Source organism: Protopterus annectens, chromosome 11.part0, assembly GCF_019279795.1.
Source record: "Protopterus annectens isolate FY-2018-M chromosome 11.part0, PAN1.0, whole genome shotgun sequence".
Lineage (NCBI taxonomy): Eukaryota > Metazoa > Chordata > Ceratodontiformes > Protopteridae > Protopterus > Protopterus annectens.
In genome coordinates this window covers 1,045,863,281-1,045,887,263 of record NC_056745.1, presented here as the reverse complement: position 1 = coordinate 1,045,887,263, position 23,983 = coordinate 1,045,863,281, and the positions used below count along the sequence as shown (strand labels likewise).

The 23,983-nt window shown below is 40.0% G+C and overlaps 1 protein-coding gene across 1 annotated transcript in view; it reads left to right on the top strand.

The window, feature by feature from the left end:
* Positions 1–23,983, top strand: part of LOC122815689 (copine-8) — a 3,116,673-nt gene that overhangs the window by 1,201,959 nt on the left and 1,890,731 nt on the right. Inside the window, exon 6 of the mRNA XM_044088391.1 lies at positions 21,119–21,195. Coding sequence (XP_043944326.1) covers positions 21,119–21,195 — 77 coding nt within the window. The remainder of the gene's footprint in view (positions 1–21,118; positions 21,196–23,983) is intronic.

The window sequence follows — 23,983 nt, the reverse complement described above, 5'->3', positions numbered from 1 at the left end:
CACTTGCTCCAGGGATCTTAACCTATCCTCTGACGTGAACAGATCATGCTGGAGGGACAGATACACCCCCCAGAGACTGCCACTTCTCTGGAACAAGCGTCCAATTCACGTGAAACAGAGCCCCTCCCTGACTCTCTTCAAATGCAAGCTAGCTCAATGGATGGGTAACTACAAATTCACCTGGGGTGGCACCCATCCTGTTCACAGACGGAGGATGTTGGTATTAACTACCATAGATCCTTACCTCTTCAAACTTCCCTCACCTAACCACTGACAATTGGGGCAACTTGGGATAAATATGGCTAGGCTTGTAAGGGCTATAGGGCTATTAGCATAGTAATCTCCTATGAACCTATAAAAAGAAAACAAACAAAAAAAGAAAACAAAAACACTGCATACTCCCCCATTTGTGTTCCGGTTTATGTTGATTTGTTTATTCAGTTTGGCTGGAATTTAGCTTAGATTTGCATGCGTCACTTCTTAATGCATAATTTTTTTTTGTTTTAGCAGAGTTCTACAAATAAGAAGCAATAGTGTTTTTTTTTTCACATTCAGGATATTTGCCCTTTTCCCAAAATTGTGTGACAATAAGGTTAGTATTTGTAGTTAAAGGGGCATAGGGTATTCAAAGAAAGTGGATTTTATTTATTTATTATCATTATTATTATTATTATTATTATTATTATTATTAGCATCTGTCTCTGCTGTTAGAGTAAATCTGTAGTACTCAAACGATCAGCACCACTATCAAAAAGTGCAACTTTAATTAGCAGTATAAACTTAGAGACAAGAAAAAAGACATCATGTCATCATCAATAGTGCAAGATGTTTGACCTACCAACAGTGACACTAAGCTAATTTTTATAGGTAAACCATGCAAACATTGTATCAAAAAAGACACCTTCATTAAGCTCCTCTAGATGGGCTTTGTCCACAACCCCTGAAATATATTTTATGCCCTTTCAAATGATATACTGAAATAATCTGACATACTCTTCCTATTGAGTCCATCAGTAGACTACTAGGACATAACCTCCCAGCTGAAAGTTAATGTCACAACAGTGGAATTGTATTACTTTTTCATCACACTCCAAGCTTTTCAGTAGACTTGTATAGTTCGTTTGTAAGATGCATGTTAAAATGAAAGATACATTTCTGCTGGAATGACTTGGCAACTGACAGCACCACATATGCAATTAGCGTAGGATTTTACCTCTAGAGCGGCCTTGCAGCACTATGGCCTCTAACTGAACATGATTATTTAATTAAGATGTCAAATGCAGTTTCTTCCTCTGACTTGAATTTCTGCAATACAAATTCACAAGTAAATGCCTGTAATAACTATTACAGACATTTTAGAGAAGCTTTGCTGTGATCACATTCAAAGCTATGGAATTTTATTCTAATATTAGGCAGGAGTGAGTGAACATTTTACAGCTGACTTATTTTCTTTACACAGTACTCAGTTAATCCTTTTTAGGCATTCTCATGCCTGAGGATAAGCAGTTTTCTCTTTAGTTCCATTTTGGAATGCATTTATCAGAATTATCCTTGCTAAATTGATTTGGTGAGGGCTGTTAAATGAGCTTTCCAATACCAAGGCTTGTCAAGACAGACACAACATTAGTGATGGAAACTGCTATTAAGAAATATATTTTCTTCATTTACTTTGAAAATATGCAGTGGTACAGTACATCTTACTTTGGCAAGATTATGTATATTGGTGTAAAAGGTCAGCAGCTACTTACTAATTAGTATCAACCTGACAAAGCTGCTGCTTAGAATTCTGCTAGTAAACGTCTTTCTGAGCATTATCTAAATTATTAAAATATCTGTTGATGGCAGAAGTGAGCATCATAGTTTAAGAAAATTAGGTTGACTTTAATTCTTTTTTTTTTCTTCATAGCATGTTATATAGCTATGTTTCAGAGAGCTGTTAACAAGCTCTTTCCTGTGGTCCATTGGTGCAAGGTTTGATTCCCTCAGCCTCCATTCCCTAACTGTCTGACATTGAGCAAGGCACTTAACCTGACACCACTCCCAGACTGAGCCTGAAAGTCTGTGAAGATAAGTACTCTACCACGGAAAAGAAATGCGAATAAAAATAAATAAATAAAACAGAATATCATTCAGACTGTTAGCAGGAATCTGCGCATGTACATTTCTGCTAAGAGCACAACTGAGTGAGTTTCCTAGACTATTCCAGGTGCTGTTTTATGTAATTTTTATTCAGCAAAGTTGACTGTGCTACTGAATATAGTAGCACGTTTACTGGACACACATTATAACACAGTAGAATAATTTATGCATTTCTCATGCCATGAAGTACAAATAAAAATGTATTTCTGATATCATATTAAAGAATAAAATCAACTTTTAATTCTGTTTGCATTTGTCATTAGTGGATAAGTCTCCTCTTGGATAGGATACTGGAGAGAATATGAGTATGTAACCTGAATAATCATTTTGCAAGAGTATCTGCAGATGGCCTAGGTTAGGTTCTGCATTCAGAATTAATTTATCTGTCTAGTATCCGCTGAGTACTTGCAGAAGTTTCACTTTTCCTTAGCCCTGAACTGGATTACGCTGGCAATCAGAAGCAAATGAAAGAGTAAAATAAATGAATCTGTGGGAATCCAAGGAAACTGAACCAGAAGTTCCTTCATTTATAGATATTAAAGAAAGGTGTTCTTTGGTCATCTTAATGGATACAGACCAGAAAAACCCACTGTAAGCTTTGAGGTACCAAAATGAAGTCTTGCAGAACACCGGTGAGAGAGCACAAAAGTAGGTGAAGTTGAACTTCAAGAGGAGCAAGTCCAGTGGGGCAATATCTCTATTTTTTAGGGCACCCAAAGCATTTACTCTATCTCACTTTCTGCTAGAGATCTTCTGCTGGTGATGGACAGTTAAATAATGATCCTAGTATATATGAGTCATGGCATTTCACTAATGTAATATTTTAACAGGTTTCCCATGAGCCTTGATTAAAATGTAAATATTCTAAATATTTCTGTGAAAAAGAAGTTAATTGTGAGTCAGTCAGACAGCTCAGAATTTTGTCTTCTCATGTTTTAAAATGTATATTGAAGCAGTCTTATGGTGGTATTCATAGTCCGGGGCTGTGTAAATGTGTAGTGCTCATCTGCGAATAGCAACGATATGTGAATATGCAAATAATTTCAGTGTAACATAATTGCGTTGAATATAGAAGAGGGTTGCAAACTGTGTAATCATGCCTTTTTTATAGATGTAAAGGTTGTCTTTTCGTATGTGCGAAGTATTTTGTGGTAGTGCAAATAGGATGTTAATTGGCATATCATGGGGTGGGCAAGTGTGGCTGAGCAAAATCACTCTTAAAGCATTCTAGCAAAACTGCAGACCATGCAACAGCTTATGTCTGCATTTGGTGACATACATTCAAGTGTAAACTGTCATTTTTTTTTATTTTCTTATATTAATAGGTAGAGGAGAAAGAAATGTTACTAGTAAAGTGAGAAAGTATTTCTAGGACTTCTGTATATGTACTACTTGTTAGTCTTTGACATGCACACCTGGATGGCCAGTGATTACCATTCATATTCACTGCATGCTAACATTTAGATGTCTCCATTTTGAATTTCACAAGTATGTCTGTATATTACCTAGTTTTGGCCAAGCAGCATGTATCCACGAACACCTTGGCATTACTGTGGAGTGCTGCAGAGTTCACAGCAATCCACAGCATGCCATGCCTTCTCAGACTAATTCATGTAGCATGTCACATGTTCCCAATCACTGGAAATCTAGAATACACCGATACACTTTGTAACACATTTTCATTATAGTACGATTCATTGACATGCATGTAAATTATCCTAGTTTGCATACCAAACGTAAATCAGCCTGAATTCATGCTACAAGTCTGAGCTGCGCCATACTGATTCACTAATAACTGAGATAGGTGGCAAAATATCTAGGATACCTGAGATAACCAAAAGTGAGAAAGACTTTATAAAATAAGTACTAGACATTAACAGGGAAATTAACACTTCTGCTCATAGTGTTTTACGGGGCAAATGCAATGCATTTTGAACTGTATTTTGCTTTTACATTCAATGACTGTTTTAAGTATTGGGAACTGGTTGCAGTGTGTTTGACATGTCCTTTATGTGGAAAATGTAGTAATTGAACAAGACATCCTTGCTATTCTCCATGCAGTTTACACCTTGTTATTGAACTGCAACAGAGAGTCAGCTAGAAATGGTTAGAGTCCTGTAAGGTATGTGTGTAGATTTCAAACAATACTTTGAACTGGCAGAGAGACATGATAATGCCATGGGTTCACTGATATGTAGCATGTTGCCACACCAGGCATCAGTTGCAGCCTCCATTCGTACACTGGTTCGGACATACTATAGTCAAGCCAGACTCACTGTAATTAGAGGAAGAGGACAGGGTACAGTCCGGAAATAACATATTCTGGGAAGAGAGACCGGATAAGCAATTCACAAAGAAACAATGGAATATATATTTATATATATTATATATATATCTCCCAAATATGAAACAAAATCTAGAAGATTTAAGATTTTTGTTTGGAAATGTTTACATAGATATTTCTATATCCCAAGTAGACTCCAGAGAGGAAGGGGACAGGGGACAGTCCAGAAATAACATATTCTGGGAAAAGAAACTGGATAAGCAATTCACAAAGAAACAATGGGAGTTTAGCCCCATTAATTAATTAACTGAGCCTCTATCAAGCAAAGACAATGAAGTGATCCCAGGGGTGTATTTTCTGTTACCCATCCACTCGTCAAGGCTTCTCTTGAAGAGTGTTAGTGAGGGGCTCTGCCTAATGTAGTTAGGAATTTTGTTCCAAAGCACGGGGAGTCTCTGTGACAGGAATCTATCCCTCCAGCATGTTCTATTTATTGTTGTGGTGAGATTCAGCTCACTAGAGCGCATGGCTCGCAGTGACTTGGATTTCTTTAGGTGGAACATGTCCATCAATTCTGAGTTGGACATGGCTTTGTAAGTCAGGCAGAAATCACCTCTGAGTAAGCGATATGCCACTGAGTACAGCCGGAGTTTTTTCAGTGGGGCTGCATAGGACATATGTTTGAGGACAGTAATCCTCTTGGTGAGGTGCTTTTGTGGTCTTTCCAGCTGTTGGAAGTGTCTTGTGAGGTACTCCCAAATGGAGCATTGTGGGTCTGATGAGTGACGAGCAGAGGGGCACTATAACCTCTTTATTTCTAGATGCGAACGCCTTAGTAATTAGATGGGCCACATAGAAGGATTTCCTAAATACTTTGGCAATATGATTGTCAAAGGAGAGATTACTATCTTCCTGGGTCCCCAGATCCCTTATTACCTCTTCTGTATTAAGGGGGCTGCCGCCTATGTGGTAATTTATGGGTGTTTTGTTTTTCCCAAACGGGATGACTATGCATTTTTTGGCATTTAGCTTGAGGCCATGACTTTGACATCGGGTGTCTGTCTCAGTAAGGCCTTTTTGAAGGATGTCCGTGTCAGCTGGAGAGTCAATTATGGCTCCCAGTTTGCAGTCATCGACGAACTTGGTTAGCCATAGTCCTCCTGTGTTTGCCTGTACTTCTGAGAAATATATGCTGAACAGTAGGGTTTTCAGAACCGAGCCTTGCAGGACACCACTTTTGACTGGTTTAGAGTCGGACCTGGAGCCCGCTATTCTTACTGTATGAGTTCTGTCTGTAAGCCAGTTGGCAACCCATCTTGTGATGTAGGGGTTTATGTTCAGGCTGGTGAGTTTTTCTGTAATTCCCAAGTGAGGAATGGTGTCAAACGATTTGGCGAGAGGAAGGTAGGCTGTGTGAACCACCTTTCCCTCGTCTATGGCCTTGGTGACTGTCTCGAAGAAATCAAGCAGGTTTAGTAGGCATGATCTGCCCTTAACAAAGCTGAACTGGGTCTAGTCAAGTGTTTGGAGGTTTCCAATGTCTTTGTTAATGAGTTCCATGATGATGTGCTCTATAGCCTTGCAGACAAGGCTAGTCAGGCTTATGGGGCGATAGTTACCAGGGTCAGTTGTGGCCCCTCCTTTGTGGAGCAGAATATCCGTTGCTGTGCGCCATTCTATGGGCATGTAGTCTGTGGAGAGGCTGAGGTTGAACAGCGTGTTTAGGTGGGGGGTTAGTTCGTTCTGTAGTTCATGTAAGACGCAACCTGGGACTCCCTCTGGTCCCATTGATGCTGTGTTTTTGGCTTTTGAAAGGGCTGTTTTCACCTGTGTTCTGTGATTTCAGGGACACTACACTTTTCCGGTATTGTTGTGGGCCCTTTTGAAGGTGAGAGGGAGGTGAAGTTTGCACTGAATCTATCTGCCAGGATGTTGGCAATATCAGTAGGTTCAGTATAGTTTGTGCTATTTTGCACTAGCTCAGAACATATCTGCGAGTTGCCAGTTAGATTCTTGACATAGCTAAAGAAGGCTTTGTGGTTATCTTTTGAATCCTTGGCTATTTTTCTTTCAAAGTTAGCCTTGGATGATTTTATGAGGGACCTTAGTTTCTTACTGATACTGATCAGGGATGTCTTTCCTTCTTGGGATTTGCTTTTTTTCTGAACTATTTTCCTCCTTCTGTTGTATAACCTGTTTATGGCAGGCGTCCACCAGACTGGTTTCCTTCTCTTAGGGGAGTGAGGCTTGGTTTTGCTTGGTATGGCACGATCCATGCATCCTTGTAGGTGCTCATAGAGTGCAATTGTAAAGGATTCTGCATCTTGGGCAGTGTTATCCTTTAGCGTTGGGGCTGTGAAACTTACCACCTCTGCCTTAAGTAAGGTGAAGTTTACTTTAGAAAAGTTTTTCACTGTGGTTTCCTTCTCCCAAATATGAAACAAAATCTAGTTGATTTAGGATTTTTGTTTGGAAATGTTTACATAGACATTTCTATACCCCAAGTAGACTCCAGAGAATATTTCCTCAGGTAGACAGCAAACGTTGGAAGTGTGATGGGAAAAAAAGAGGTAATTGGGAACATATTTCTGGGAGTGTGGTAAGATGTTAGACTTTAAGGGTTCCCCATGCAATACACTGTCAGAGATGATAAGTGAGCAGATTGGTGTGATGAGGGAGAAGATTTTTCTGAGCCATGATACAGAATCAGAATTGCTTAGACATGTTAAGGCCTTGTTGTGTTTAATTATGGTGGCTGCCAAAAAAGCAATTATTAGAAAATGGAAATCAAAACCTAAACCAACGGGTCCATATTAGAACATCGACTTTTTTCCTAGGGAAAGAATTTATTGTCCACTTTTGTTGCTTCGGTATTTTCAGCTCTGTGGTGGAAAGTTACAGGTCAGGTTCAGGTAAGTGTGCAACTGAGTGTGAGTTAGGTTAGTTAGGGTTAGGGTGCGGGTTAGGTATGTGTGCGATTGTATGGATGTGAGGGTTAGGGCGGGTTAGGTGAGTTAGGGTTAGCGTTAGGGCATGGATTAGGTATGTGTGTGATTGTGTGGACGTGAGGGTTAGGGCAGGTTAGGTGAGTTAGGGTTAGGGCGCTGGTCAGGTAAGTGTGCGATTGTGTGGACATGAGGGTTAGGGCTGGGTAGGTGAGTTAGGGTTAGGGCGCGGGTGAAGTGAGTGTGCGATAGTGACGGACCTTAGGGTTAGGGTTAGGGTTAAGGTAAGTGGATAGTTAGTGGTGTGTGTATAGTTTAGTGTAGGGTTAGGTGTAAGATTTTTAGGTGTATGTGTGTGGATTGCTGTTTGTTTGGTGTGCTTGTGTTGTGTGTATGTGTTTTGGAACAGCAAATGTTTTCCCTAGGAAAAAATTTTCTGTTCTGAATGTTCGATGTTTTAAATTTTCGATTCATAGGGTTCGATATTAGAACATTCGAAGTTGTGAAACTTCGTTGTTCTCATATAGACCCAAACCAACTACACTAGAAGTAGTAAATATAGTAAGAGAGATAAAACAACTGGAGCTGAGATCTTTAGAAAAGGGTAGGAGCAAAGTACATAGGAAAAAATGGGAATCGTGGGAACAATACATGTTACTCTTCTTATGTGCATTAAGAAGATGTTGAGGCTTGGGTGTTCATTTAAGTAGTTTATTGTACACAAATACATCAGGATGAATGGCAGGAACATTAAACTTAAATGAACTATTTAACTGACTGACTGACTACATACTTCCATGCTCTCACACTGTCTGCTCACTCAAAATGGCACTCTTGCTTGCACGTGCTCATTACTTACATGCATGTGCTGTCTCACTGGAAAGCTTTTTAAAGGTATATCACACACACTGATCTACATCCTCCCTCTTTACTGAGCTGCCTTATATTAACAATGACATTTGAATAGGAATGCAATTATACAGACACTAATAAAGAAAAACAACAGTCATATCCAGGTTGCTGTGTATCTAGTAGATTTCGAGATGCGACATGATCTCATCAGATAATAGGATTGGGTTTAGCAACAGAGACAGTCACTGGGGGATGTTCTTCTTGAGGAATTTCAGGAGTTTTCTCAGGAATGGGGATTGCTGACACTGAACAAGTCACTCTGAGAACTAGAGTCTTTGTCACAGGCAAGATGCTGTAACATTGGTTCGGATACTCATAACCAATGCTTCCGATTTCATCTGAATTCCATTCCTTCTGATTCCACAATGTATGATCTCAGCTGTTAAAACAAACTTTTCATAAATCCGATGTGATCAAAATCTTTTGGCATCTGCATCCTCACTCTCTCTCCTGGTTTGCTGGTTTTATCATAGTAAGACTTCTGGGACAAATGCTTTTTCAACAGTTTGGCTTTTACTGCTTTGTTGCTCTTAACACTTGGAACCAATAAATTACTGCTGATAGGTAATGTGGTGCTGGTTTGTCTCAACATATGTCTCTAGGCAGGTGAACCAAGATGTTTATCACGAGGAATGCTTCTGAGATTTAACAAGTTTAGAAAAACATCAGTATTGCCACATCTGGATTTCTCTAACAGCTGTTTTGCACTTTGAACTGCATGTTCAGCCAAGCCGTTTAACTGGGGTATTCAGGACTACTCTTAATATGCACAAAGTCCTACTCTTCTGCAAAATTCTTGAAGTGCTGACTAGTATATTGTGCACCATTGTCAGAAATAACTCTGTGCAACCTACCATGGACAGAAAAATGTTGCTTCAACTTAGTAATGACAGTATTGGAAGTTTGGTTGGGAAGAAGGCCAATCTTGAACCAATTTGAATAAGAATCTACTAACACCAAGTAATGTTAACCATTCCACTCAAAGATATCTGTGGCTACTGTCAACCAAGGTAGTTTTGGAATGTGGCTTAACTGAAGTGGTTCTTTATGTTGATGCGGCTTTGTACTGTTACATATTGAACAAGATGAAAGTACTTTCTCATTATCTCTTGACATTAAAAGGCCATACTAGACCTTTCACCCTTCTTTTTGTTGATTCAGTTCCTGGGTCTCCACAATGCAAGATCTTGATATACTCTTGTTAGAGGAGTTTGGAACAAACACTTTAGGACCTTTCGGGATAATACCATTGTCAGACAAAATCTCATCTCTGTATAGAAAATAAGGTAGCACTTCTACTGGTAAAAATTATTATTTTGAAGGTCATCCTCGACTGATAAAGTGGTTGAGCATCTGAAGAATTGAATCTGAAGCTGTGTGAGTTTTGAGCTCATCAAGATGTGTGTAAGAAGAATTTCTCACTTTCACGACCTCAAAGTCAAGTTGCTCATTGTTATGCTATTCTGTATTTTTTTTTCTGGGCGCTCTGGATAAACAAGATTGAAATTGTATTTTTGCAATTTGAACATCATACATTGTAATCTAGCTGGAGCGGTATGCATAGGCTTTCTCAAAATAGTAACTAGAGGTTGGTGATCAGTTTCGATCTGGATAGCTCGACCATAAGTATAATCATGGAACTTTGAATATGCAAACACAATGGCTAAAAGCTCTTTCTCTATCTGGGCATAGTGCATCTCAGTCTGGGTAAGAGTTCTCAGCGCATTGGCTACTAGTCTACCCTCTTGAAGAATGACTGGACCTAGACCAAACTTAGAAGCATCACAGGAAAGAGTAAGTGGTTTGTGAACATCATAGTAGCTGCAAGTTGGTGGGTTGGCAATTTGGTGCTGTTTTGACCATGTCCAAATTACATCTTTGCATGTTGGCTCACTGAGCAGTGCTGAAAGGTGGCTTAAATCTGGAATGAACTTGTCTTGATAGTTGACCATGCCAAGAAAACATTGTAGGGTTTGGACATTGTCTGGAGCAGTGGTATCTGGCATGAGGGCAGTAACTTCTTTGACTATGCGGATTGGATGATGAGGTATTTTTAATGGATCAATACATATTCTAATATCATTTGAGCTTTTCTTATGAGCTACTACCATTGAGGATACCCATTCTGTAGGTTCTTCCACTGGACAAATTACTCCTTGCTGCACCATTCTGTCTAGTTCGGCTTTGACTCTGCTCTGCATAGCCAATGGAACTTCTTGTGCTGGTCTGATAACTTGGCTAACGTCTGGGTCTATCTTGACAGAGTACCCAACAACTGGTAGTTTGCCTAGTTTGACTGCAAAAATATCAGCATACTCAGAAAAAATAGTCTGGCTGAAATTTGAGCTGTTGTCATGCAGGCGAACGTCTTTATTAAGAAACTTGTAGTCTATTGGCCATTTTGGGTCAATTTCAGTTTTTCAACCCCCTGCTATAAAGCCGCAACTAGTCACCATTCCACAAGAGGAGAAAATAAACTAGACAGACCTGATCATCACAAGGGACAAAAAAATGCACACACGGTATATATATATCCTCATTGGAGATCAGACCATAACCTCATATTAATCATCCACAGCCCGCCCCCACCCCCCCCAGCCCCCCAGTGAAGAATCTCAAAAAAAAACTTCACTTCACTTAAGACTGCTGGGTATCCCTTCAAGGGCCCCCCCGCTAGTGTGAAACCAACCCACGCTGCTGAAATGAACCAAAACCATGCCTTCTCTGAGCACCTCCAGGAATGTGGATCACAAGCAATCCCAAAATCAAGACCCTTTCCTACCTCCACAGGCCAGGTGCAGGCGCCCGTGGCTCACACAAAACTACAAACTACAACAAAAGCTACTACACATGACAGAGCAAAAAATCCTAAATGGGAAAGCATCTCTCTCTAATCAATACTAAAAAAAAATCAAACTGCGATCAAATCATCCATCACCAACTTTGAAAAGAAAAATCGCTAATGACTAAAAAGACAATCATAAAGCCTTTAGCTATATAGAAACCTAATTAGAAACTCCCAGATACTAAAACCCCCACCCAATGAAGAAAAAGTCAAAATGATAAAAAACACAAAATTTCACCCACAATCAGTGCACATTGCAATCTCCCCTCCCCCAAAAAATATCTCCTCCCTCCCCCCACTAGAAAGCAGAATCCCAAATCTAGCCTCCTCTCTGCTGCAACTCTCAGGTGAAAACAGCATGCAAAAAGGACCGGCTGTGTCGACTGGTGTATGCTACTGTGTGACCTGTGAGTGAACTAAACCCACTCAATGAACCTTACTGGGAACAGGAATACAGGATAAATCGTGCCAGAATCCACACAGGATCAAAACCAGTCCCAACTCCACAAAGGAATGGCGTCCACCTTGGCTGTTCTACGCGACCCCAGCGCGGCGACCCTTGCAGTGAAAGCTATGGAAGCAATAATAAGTCTCCTCAAAATAGTGGAACATGGGCAAGACATACATATAATGCAGACCCTAAATTCTGACAAGGGTTGAACCTGCCATGCTGGCTTGGTCTCTTTTTGTGAAACAGTCACTAAAGACAGTCACTAAGGTAAGGCAGTTCACAAGGCCTACAGTGACAAAAAGCTTGGAGCAGATAACCCACTGTACACAAAAGCAAAAAGCACATACAAAAGCGAATATATGTATGTCACAAACCCATTTGCAAAACCCTCATGTCAAAAGACACAGGGCAAGAACACACAGGGTTAGTCAGAAGATGTGCCCCTTCAGACTGATGAGTCCCACAGGCTTGGCCCGACCCTCCTCTGAATCCCCGGGTTCTTCCTGGGCCCAGGCATGGCTTTTCTGAAGTTTTCTGAAGTGCAGGCATTGTCAGAAATAATTCATAGAAATGGATAACTGGATCCAACATAACCTCATCCCATCAGATGCAGAAATCCTCCAGAAAGGTCTCATAGAAAAGGATAACTGGTGCCAAACTGCTGTAAATAAGGTGTAAAAATGTATAGTCATACCCTTTGGGAAAAACAAGGTTACCACACAATAATGGCCTCTTTTAAATACACAAAAAGGTGAAGAATTTTGGAACATTGTGGACAGGGTTGGAGGACAGTTCCCATTTTGGACAACTGCTGGAAGACCCTCATTGAAGACCTTCTTCATTGCCGACCTCATTCACATGGTGATCACCAGATTCATCAGAGGTCATTGTACCACCTTCTATTATCTCATTTGACCAGACCACTCTTCACTCCTCACAGAAAGGAGTACCCCAACAAACATTAGGAAAAGGCCCCCACCCCAAAACTGACAAAAATTAAGAGGCATTCACATAAAAATGTCAAAATGATGCCACACCAAACAAAACTGATCTGTCAATCGACATAATGAACATCCCCTCCCTCAGAAATGCCAACATCTGAAACAACACCCAACCAACCCGCCACAAATCCACATGCCCCACCAAAAATTCAAAATAAACCAGCCAACCGGTAGAGACAGGAAACCTCCTCAATATAATTAATGGACATGGCTGGAGGGACAGATTCATCACCCACAGACCTACTGAGTGTCCCAGAGAACTCCAGTCCATGTCGGACAGACTCTGACTCTCTCAGAGACACTAGAGAATCCCAGAGAATCAATGGGGAGATCGTGGAGAGAAGCCCGGTAAATCTGGCTCATATACACAGGGTCTGAGGACAGGGTAAATAATCATCAGTATTCTAAAGATAACTTAGTGGTGTCCCCTAATAAAACTCTGCTAGGGCTTAGGAATGCCCTATGAAAGCAGTCCCACTTTCAAATTGTCTCTGAGGTCTAATACTGACTGCACTTGTCTCTTGACTATGAAAAACTGCAAGTCACAGCTGTTCCCAGCAGAGTAACATTAAAGCATTACTGGGCCTTCAGTTTGAATCTCTTCACCACCATAAGCAACAAGGTTTGCATACTTTGTCAAATCAAGTTCTTCTGCAGCTTTTACTCTAGTAAACATTTCTACTGACATAACATTGCACTTTGAGCTCTACAGGACTCCCATTAATCCAAACAATACAAAAGATCTCATTCTTTGCCCATAAATTTACTGCATTAACTAAGAAGGTAGGATGTAAATAAGCTATATAATGTTTGACTAAAAATGATTGGGTAGATTATAAGTGATGTATAATGTATAATGTTTGAAACTGGGCGTGTCACTATGGTTTGCGATATAAAATTATTGCAACTAGGATTGTGTCAGTGTGGTTTGCTTTCATTTATATAAATTTATGATTTGTTTTAAAAAATTAGACAGCACCTGAATAATTTATAGATTAGATTAGTACTAGACTAACTGCCCTTGCGAGCCATTTTAAGCCTAACCAATTATTCCTTGTGAGACTCAAACCCTGCACCTTGTGTTTGTAAGGCATATACCTTAACCATTAGGTTACCCTCCCAACCCTTATGTAATGCTGCTTAGGTTGTATGTTATATAGCAATATATGTGAAGTATAATGTTTTCAAACTTGTTCATACAGTTTGATTACTTTCATATAATTGTAAATTTGCCTGTTACAAGTGACAATTCAATAAACGTGTTAAAAAACATTCTTCACAGGCCATGTCAATGGTCATCTACATCTATGAGAACCTCATGTTCCAGGTCAAGATCACACTCACGAAGCACACTGTCAGGTCACTGACAGGAGGATCACCTTCCTCCTCTAGATGGCACCCTTGGACTAACCCATCTTACACTTCCCATGGTCATCCTTCACATCTGCTGCACCAACATCAGGCCTGTCAAAAGGACAGGTGTATGACTCCTTTGATCTAGAGCTACTGTGATTTAACATTTCTTTATAAGTATGTTTGTGTAATGAAATTTAAGGATTAGTTGATGTTGGGGGGGGGTGGACATATATGCCAAGTTATTACCTTTCCTATTTCTTTCACCAGCTGCAATCTTGTACATTTGTGGTTAACTGCAGTTGTGTCATGGGAAGGACAGAAGTCTATGTACATATGTTAAGTACATACATACCTCATTACTGCACAGATGGAGAGATTCTGACCTCATCAATATTTAAATTGACAGAAAAAAAGATGTGATGTGCAGGGTAAAATAATTCTTTACATGTAAATTGAAATAAAAGTTACATTTCCCACTGCTGACAGTACCTGTCTGTTTTGAATTCTAAATAAATAACAATAATAATAATAAAAATCAGTTATTAAATATAGCATGTGCAACTGTTGACTCATTTATTGACTTGCTGCCTTTCCAGCATCACTGCACATGCACTATTGAGCACTCAGGCAAACAGCTAGTATTAAAATAAATATTTTAAGATGATAGAGAATGTCATATTAAGAATGACAGTAGACCATACATCACACAGCCTAGCCCACATGTATCACTGCATGTGTACTCTGTGTTTTTAAAAACACTGACCTGAATGTCCTGGTTTATAATTCTGAACTAAATGCCACCTTTTAACCTGTGCAGATTCATGCCATGCATGAGCCTGCCGCATGGGGTCTCTTATTACTGCTGCTGGCTGGTCATCATTAGTCATAGTGGGACTACAAATGGGAGCATAATCATATTATACAGAATGCAACAGGCACTGAACATCCTACATGCAGTAGTCTGGTCATACTGAAGGGCAACCCCAGACTTATCCAGGCACCTGAAATGGCTCTTCGGGAGGGCAAACACCCTCTCAATCACAGTATGGGTTTGGGACAGGGATGTGTTATATTTCTAATCCACAGCTCCAGAATGATTTCTCACTAAAGCCATGAGCCATGGCTCAGTTGATATCCAGCATTCCCTTAAAAAAGGAAAAAAGAAAGAATGTGGAGGGAGAACAAAACAATAAAACACAAAAACACAGATTAATTTACAGTAAATTGCCTTTAATGTTAATAACTATGTACTTATAAAAAAAAAAAAAAGAAATAGAAGGAAAAATAATTTCCACTTACCAACAAGATGACCCATCCTACCATGCAGGAAGAGGTGGTAAAGTGAACTAGGGTACCAGAATTGGAAATCATGTGCACTGCCAGGATGCTGAGCAGAAATGTTGGTGATGTACCCCAATGCATCACACACTACCTGGCAAGTGATGGAATGGAAGGCTTTTCTATTGTAGTACCACTCACCCTGTGGATCAGGAGGGGCCGTAACTGTGACATGGATGCAATCTATCATGCCAAGTAACTCAGGGAAATGCGTCATCCCATAAAAGGCACACACAGTTTGAGCTTGGCCCTGAGATGATACTGGGAAATAGATGTACTGATCACATGTGCCAAGACTAGATCCAGGAACACCCTCATTATCCTTGAAGCAGAAGCCTGTAACATCCCCAATTGTCCCTGGACCATGTCTAAGGTCCCCATAGCAAGTAGAGTGAGGGCTATTCAAACTTTGATATCCACCAGAACAGGAAGATCATGCATTCCTCTACTGTCCCTATGGAGGTGAAACATGCCCACTAAGACTCTTTTAATGTACCTGTCCACTCTAAACCTGCCAAGGATTTCTTGATTATCATAATTGTAATGAGTAATCCTTTGCTTATATTTTCAGCTTCTTGGTGGGTGAGCACTTCTGGGTGCAAGTGTTTTTTCCCCAGCCAAGACAAGCAACGCTGGCCTAGAAATAGAAAAGCTCACCGCAGGAGACAGCATTTTCACCAGTTGCATCTCTGCTGCTTTTGGCGAGTCTTCCCTTTTTATACCACGTCTGTGACAAGCACAGGAAAGTAAGAAAAACTGTCTATAATTGTAGTTGGCATAAGACAGCCTTAATTAACATAAAAACATTTATGTCACTTCTCATAACTATATCATTATACTGTATGCTCATTTGCATGACTATATTCAGGGGACACTGCAAATTGGCATAATTTGCCTCTGTGAATAGCAGCATAGCTGTGCCAGTCAGCACTTAACCCCAAATTCCGTAAGGCATTTGCTGACTATGAAAACTGAATTTAGTTTTGAGTAATTTGTTTAGATATGGATAGAATGTTGGATGAAATTTTGCCATTCTGCCTCTGAGGTCTCTCCAGTGGGTCTATATTAGATAAATGAAAGTTTATCTAACCGAACGCTGACATGAGCGAAAATCCCGGAACTCGAAACTGCAATTGTGAGATTGTGGTACAGTGAAGATGGGAATATTTGCCCTTTCCTCACTGTAGTGCAATCTTGGAGTTGAAATATATATTTAGTGGGGGGTGTGGGGCACATCCCCCCACAATTGTGGTTTCAAGTTCCAGGATTTTCGATCATGTCAGTGTTCAGTTTGATAAAATTTCATTTATCTAATATAGACCCTATCCAGCAGGTCCCCTTCACTTTACCAAAATGCCACATCACTGACTTTCATACGAGCAAGCAGACAACACTGAAATGACAGAACACCAAACACTCGAAACAATGACGAAAAACAGGTGGTGAGTAACCCGTTGGCCAATCCGACAGCCACACAACAATGGCTGCAAACAAAACAAACCCATGTGGGGGGCTTCGCACCCACATGCTCCCTAACTAAATATGCAAACTCCAAGATTGCACTACCGTGGAGGTAAGGGGTAAAGGTCGACATACTGGCCAAGCACTTCCTTACCATCCGTGTTCCGAGTGCTCGGTGATCTGTCATTTCAGTGCTGTCAGCTCACCCATATGAAAGTTGGTGATGTTGCGTTTTGTTAAAGTGAAGGGGACTCGCTGGAGAGACCTCAGAAGCTCCTCACCAGGAGAATCCAGGGCCTCGAGCATCTTCCGTACACAGATAGGCTAAAAGCCCTGTCCCTTGACTCAGTCTCACACAGACTCCCCAGAAGTGACCTCTGCCTGCCATACAAAGTAATCTCAGACCCAACCTTGATGGGACTGCTGCATATCCACAAGTCTAACTCCACTTGAGTAACTCGCACATGCGACCTCAACCTAGTTTGTGACATCAATAGAACTTTTTGGCAGGACAGATTTGTGTCCCAGAGACTCCCCCTTCTGTGGAATAGACTCCCTCTTCCTCTCCATGTCAAGTAGAGTACCTCATTATCCCTTTTTAAGCGCAACCCGGATAACTGGATGGGGAACAGAAAATACACCCCTGGGATTCCACCTATGTCCCTGCTGGACAGGGGCATTGGGTGGTGACTTGTCAGAACATGGGCTAAATTCTTTACTTGGCTGGCAAGGGACTCAGGGCCAATAGCCTCGTAGCTTCCTATGATCCCAAAGAAACAGATTCTGTGTATAGTTTCTGAATGTTGGTGCATTTATATGCATCCTAAAGGTATTCTATCATTTTATAAATTGTGAGGATTCTTTCAAGTTTCTGAGCTCAGGGGGAAGGTGCTTACAGTTTGCTGGGACTATTTTACTGAAGAAATTTTCACCTGATGCCATTGTACGGGTGGGGGCTCTAAATAGATTCAATGTGTTTACCTGATGCCAGTGTATGAGGGGGGTCTAAATAGCTTCAATGTGTTATTTTCATAACTCTTGAGTCCATCGGGTAAGGTTTTGATTTATAACTTGCTTTCAAGAGAGGGACAGAAATGGCTATGAAGTAGTTTAAATGTAAGTGTGGATAACAGGAGAATGGAGTGTATAATTATTGGTAGCCATTTTTTTTCTAGTGTTAAACAGTGGTATTCTAATGTTGGCTAAAAATTATGAGTTGGGTTAGCAGCTGTTTGAATTCTGTTAGTGTTACTACAGGCAGAGTAAAGGGAGGTTTTTCCAAGGACATGCTCAAGTTTAAGTATGAAGATGTTCTTAGCAACAGCTAGTCTTGCTTCCGTTCTAAGGTGATTGGAGATGGAATAGGTTACTTTCGCTTTACTAGTTGCTTCAGTGATAATTAGGCAAGTGTAGATTTGGAGTGAAAGAGCTGAATCCAAGTTTAGGCTGAGGTATTTGTAGTTCTGTACAGAAATGGAATCATTGCCAAGTATAAAAATTGATGAGGAGTTGGTTTTGGTGACTGTTGCATGGCAAAAGCATGGTTGCAGTTTTGGAGAAATTTAGTGTAAGTTTATTTTTGGTAAGCCATTTACAGAGGGAAGAAAAGACCATTTCTCAGAGGTTTTCCTTCATTTTATGAATCTCATTCCTAATTTTTAATAATAAGTTTGAACCATTTGCCCCTTAACTACACTCTTATTCTGATGTAAGTGGTGGCAACTTTTAAAATGCAATAATGTGTTTGAATAGGTGCCTTTCCAAAAAATAGTAGACATCAGAAAAAGAGTGTACTTAAGGGGCAAATGGTTTGAACTTCTAGATTGGTTATTGACAATCGAATATTTGAGAAGAAATTGTTTAATTTAATAGGAATGTTGAAAGACAGAGAGTGGGTCTATATTATATAAGCAAACACACTAAATTGTGAACGCTATATTATCGACCCACTAACACCAAAAAAACAAAATGTCAAACAAACAGATCAGTGATTTTTTTTCCCTAGGAAAAAAAATCGCTGATCCATTAAAAAAAAAAAAAAAAAAAAAAAAACAAAGTGAGACCTCAACTACTCTTCTTTGCTTATGAATTGCACTGTTTAGGAGAAAATGCTAGCACTTGATAGGAGGAGTCCATTCTATAGTGACATACGTATGTGGTAAACTCTCCCCTGGAAATGAATGGCCTCTAGTTGCTGTTTTAAAACACTGAAGATTTAGTGTAGGTGTATTGTGCAATACAGAAAAATTCAAAGAGAGATAGCTCGATATTAGGAGAAAGAATTTGAAATATCATGAATACTAGTAGTGTGATTCTTTCTAATCCATCTGATCATAGGAACATAGGAAGTTACTAGGCTAATGGCCTTAGGGCCCTTACAACCCTAGCTAAATTTCTACCCTTGTTTCCATGTTTAGCAGCTAATGCCCATGTCCAAGAGGGATACAGGTGGAACCCCTGGGGTGAATTTACGGTTACCCATCCAATCATCTAGATTGCATTTGAAGAGGGCCAGTGAGGTGCTTTGTTTGACATGAAGTGGGAGTCTGTTATGAAGGTGTGGCAACTTCTGGGAGACAAATCTGTCCTTCCAGCAGGTTCTATTAATGTCACATACCAGGTTAACGTCTTTAGTGTGAGTAAGCCATGTACCATTTGGCTTGCGGATATGCAGCATTTCCAATAAACCAGGGTCAGAGATTGCCTTATATGCAAGGCAGAGATCACTTCTGAGTAGTGTGTATGAAATAGAATAAAGTGACACTGATTTCAGACAATCCACATAGGACAGATGTTGAAGACCTTGACTTTTCCTTGTAAGGAACCATTGTGGTTTCTCCAGTTGCTACACTGTGATACCCTCAGTACTTCAGTAGCTGGCAGAAGGTACTGGAAATATCCTGCCTAAGAATGTGTATATGAGATGAGAAATATGATATAGCAATTTCAGATTCTAAAGTGAAATTAACGTAAATCAAACAAACTGGTGAACAAAATAAATGGGCCATAAACACAGAGGCAAAGGAAAAAGGCCATACATTTTTAAAAGAAAAGTGAGAATGTCATATTTTATGAAGGCTGGTAAAATTGTGGAGGGATCTGATTGCATTTCCATGGGTCCAGACACTGAGTTATGATTGGAAATGAGTGAGTAGATATTATATTAGACCTTCATGTTATAAATGCTAAATTGCATGAATTGAAGGTTTATAGCATGAGTCAAATCTTTTTGTGAGTACTGTACTTAAACTTGAAGTTGATTTTCATATACAATGTGCTTAACTGACCATTTCTGAGAGTGCAGTCCATTTTATTTTGGGAAAAGTCATCAAGAGTGTCCCAGTCCAGTTCCTCTCTTAGAATGCCCAACTCATTAAAGGAACAAACTTGTCATGTCACGTTTTATTGAGCATTGTCGTGGATAAGGAGGTAACATTTTTCTGTGTAGTGACTAATACCTGTATCTAAAAAATAGTGATCCCCACACACTTCCACAGACTTGGACAACAAGTACATTAATTTTATAAACTGTTGCAAGGAACCCAAAATGCTTCCAAGGAGCATTGCTAATATGTGAGAAACAGCACTGCATATCATTAAGGAATCATGAGTAAAACTGTGTCTGTTTAAATGCTTTACTAGGACAGTGGTCCAGACCAAATATGAATGTTGCCTATACTATACTGATCACACCCCTGGCTGCTTGCACCTGTGGCAGCTGCCCTCTCAACCCACCCTTGGTTTGGTGTGGATTTTCTTCATGATAATTCCATCTCAGAGTTAATATACATCAGCAGCAGTGAGCACAGAATTGTACTTTTCCTGTAAGCCAGCTATTGTGCTAAGATGAAATGTGGCATCTTGACTCATTGGATTTTTGACAGGCTGGTGGTGCTGACAGGTTACATTTGAGCTCATGCATGGCGAGTTGACATAATAGGTCAGATTCATTTCTGAGACAGTGTTTTCATAGAAAAACTCTGTTTAGGTTACGTGTGATTTGCAGATGTGCTTCTTTGGTGATGTAATTGGGCTGCTTATTTTAAGTCTTGGTCTCATTTACAAGCTCTTCTCCCCTAGTCCCAGCACCTTTTGGAGCTACTCAGGCCAGCATAACAGTGATCATTTTTGCTAATGGAAATATAATGTCTTATAGGTAAAGAATGTATACAATAGTTCCAGAAAATACACAATTAAATGTTAGCAAAAGATACTGAGACTGTTCCAAAAAATACACAATTAAATGCTGGCAAAGGATACTGAGATGGTTGTACATTAAGAAATGTCTTCTGAAAAAATGTTATAATTTCATGGAAATATTTGTTCATTTTAATAATTATTTAATAAAATTCTTTAAAAAAAAAATAAATGTCTTCTGTGTTTCAGGACTTCCTTGGGCAAGTTTTCTGCACGCTGGGAGAAATTGTGGGTTCACAAGGAAGCAGATTAGAAAAGCCGATTGTGTAAGTAAAGTTTAGCATACTCTGAACATGAGGACAAAAGAAAATTCTGTTTTATAAAACATGTTGCTTCTGTAATAATGTCAATTTTAACAGTAATTTCCGAGTTATTCATCTTCTGCGGCTTCTGGTATTTATTAGAGCCAATAATTTATGCTGCCCCTACAACTACATTAAAGTAGATGCTGGAACATAATTTATTTTCTGACATAATGTGCATAGCAAGAGAAAGCAATTATGTATCCTGTACAAAATGTCTAAGCTGTTATTCATCAACACTTTACTGTAGAATATATAGGTTAATAAGAGGTAAAGCTTCCAAGACTTTTCACTTTGAATGGCTCTTAATGTAGTTTCAACACATTTTTCTTTCCAGATGATGCATGTCGTCTATGCATTTCTACAGTCTTTGAAGATGTATGTTATAGTAGGTCAAAGGGCAGTGATTCCACAGAGGTCTTTATCCTCACATCAGTGGGTATCTGCTGTACCTGGAATGTTACTTTCCATCTGAAGTAGGCAGATCTAATTTTTTTCTTTCGTCACAGCACTATGCATGTTCTTAAAATCCAGTGAGCAGCATAAAAAGTTTTCTTTGATCTTCAGATCTGTATAATTTATTGTCTCACTTTTCAAGTTAATAATTTGGAAACAGGTGTCATGTAACTGGTGCTACCTTATTGTATCATTGTTTCTGGGCTCTTCTCTGTTATATGCCAGCTATTCAGAATCTAGGAATTAAAGAATTTAATCAACTTCAAGCACAATACTGCGATGGTGGTGCTGCGGTAGCATTGTCGCCTCATAGCAAGACGTTGCCCCGTTCGATTCTCAGCTAGAGCATCTTCTGTGTGGAGGCATACGTGAATGGGGCATGCCTTCGTTGAAGGTTGTGAGTCAGGGCTGGTAACCCGGTACGTAAAAATCCATTACCAATCATTAGCGGACCGGAGTTCTGCTGTGGCGACCCCTAACTGGGAAAAAGCCGAAAGACACAAATCAACTTCAAGCACAATGGTTCCTTACAAGCAAAATTCAAGGTCTTCAGCATCTGTCCTATGTGGATTGTCTGAAATCACTGTCACTTTATTCTGTTTCATACATACTACTCAGAAGTGATCTCTGCATGGGAAGTATCTTGCCAAGAGGAATAGCTGCTTAGTTACATCTAAATAACCCTTCAGCACTATATGCTCAGCCCTGCCTTATAGGTAGCTTATACTATAGGCCCAAGCCTGCTTTATAGCTATCTTTTATGACCCATAGAGCACTATTTACTCAGCTCTGACACAAAACCTATTAAACCTACCTGTACTTAGGCACAGCTTACTCTCCACATATACTATCATTTATACTATAGCAATGTACTCAATTACCTGATTGTTTCCAGCCACTCCTAAGAGCTATTAACAGAGTCTCTTGCCCGCTTCGCTCTCCTCCCTATCCCCAATTACCACCCGCCCCCAGTGGTCCTACCTTTATTGGTAACTGTAACCATTCCCATCTTTCAAACAGCCAACCACATCACTACACCTCCACTACCCCCTCCACCTCCCCACTACTATCCCTCCTGCTTTGCTAACGTACAAACACACCATACCTATACTCACCACATGCACACTCCTTGCTTACATCACATCTTGCCAAACCTTCACCATTCCCCCACTGAACCACTACCACTGTACTGCTACACTCACCACCACTCATATCTCACCCCTGCTCTGCTACTCTCCCACCAGGTCAAAAACCTTCCCTATGCACCCTCCACATAGTCTATCAACCGTAATACCTAAACAGAAATCAGCCTCACAACTTAACATAATAACCCTACCACCATACATATTACCCACAAAACACAATCATGAACCTTCCCTTATAAGCAAGCAAATTCAAAAATTTTTAAAACTAATAATCTCATTCATATCTAAACTAGCACTCAGTGGAGACATCCACCCCAATCCTGGCCCCTCACTCTCCAACTCCACCCCTTATAATCAGACTAAAGACCACAACTTCTCTCAAATCACAGCCAATAGAAAACCAAATGACTTCCTTCTGCTAAGCATACATATTAGAAGCATATCCAACAAGGTGCATGAACTCCATGCCACCATAGACTTGTACTCCCCTGATATAGTGATCCTTACAGAAACATGGCTAAAACCACACATTACCAATGAGCAAATCCTCCCTACCAGTTACAGCATACTAAGAGTAGACTGACTAAACAAGAAAGGAGGTGATATAGCTATAATATTTAAACAGCATCTAAACATCCAGATCTTAAAGTTAGCAGCTCCCCAAACAGGTAAGGAAGAAATAATATATACCAGCCTTAAAATAAACCAAAATACAACCATCAACATAACAGGATGCTACTTCCCACCTGGCCAAAACATCCCTCCACTAGAAAACCTCCTCAGCTGGACTACCCACCATCTCCCCAAAGAAACTATAATTTTAGGTGACTTCAACACTGACTGGCAATACTGTTCTAGCAACCACCCAACCCATCATATAAACCTTCATGGTTTCCCCCAACTAGTTCAGTCACCTACTAGAATAAATAAAAGCTCCAACAAACACATTATCCTGGATTGGATACTAGTCAGTAAGAGCCCCCAGTCATACATAGCTGGCTGCCTAGCAGACAGCATCAGTGATCACTCCCCAAAATGGGGAACTCAGAAAACACCTATACCAAGCAAAACCTGTCAGCTACCGTCAAATACGCAAAAAAATAAACTTTAACCCTCTCTCATTCAGCTTATCCCTTAAAGAATGTAACTGG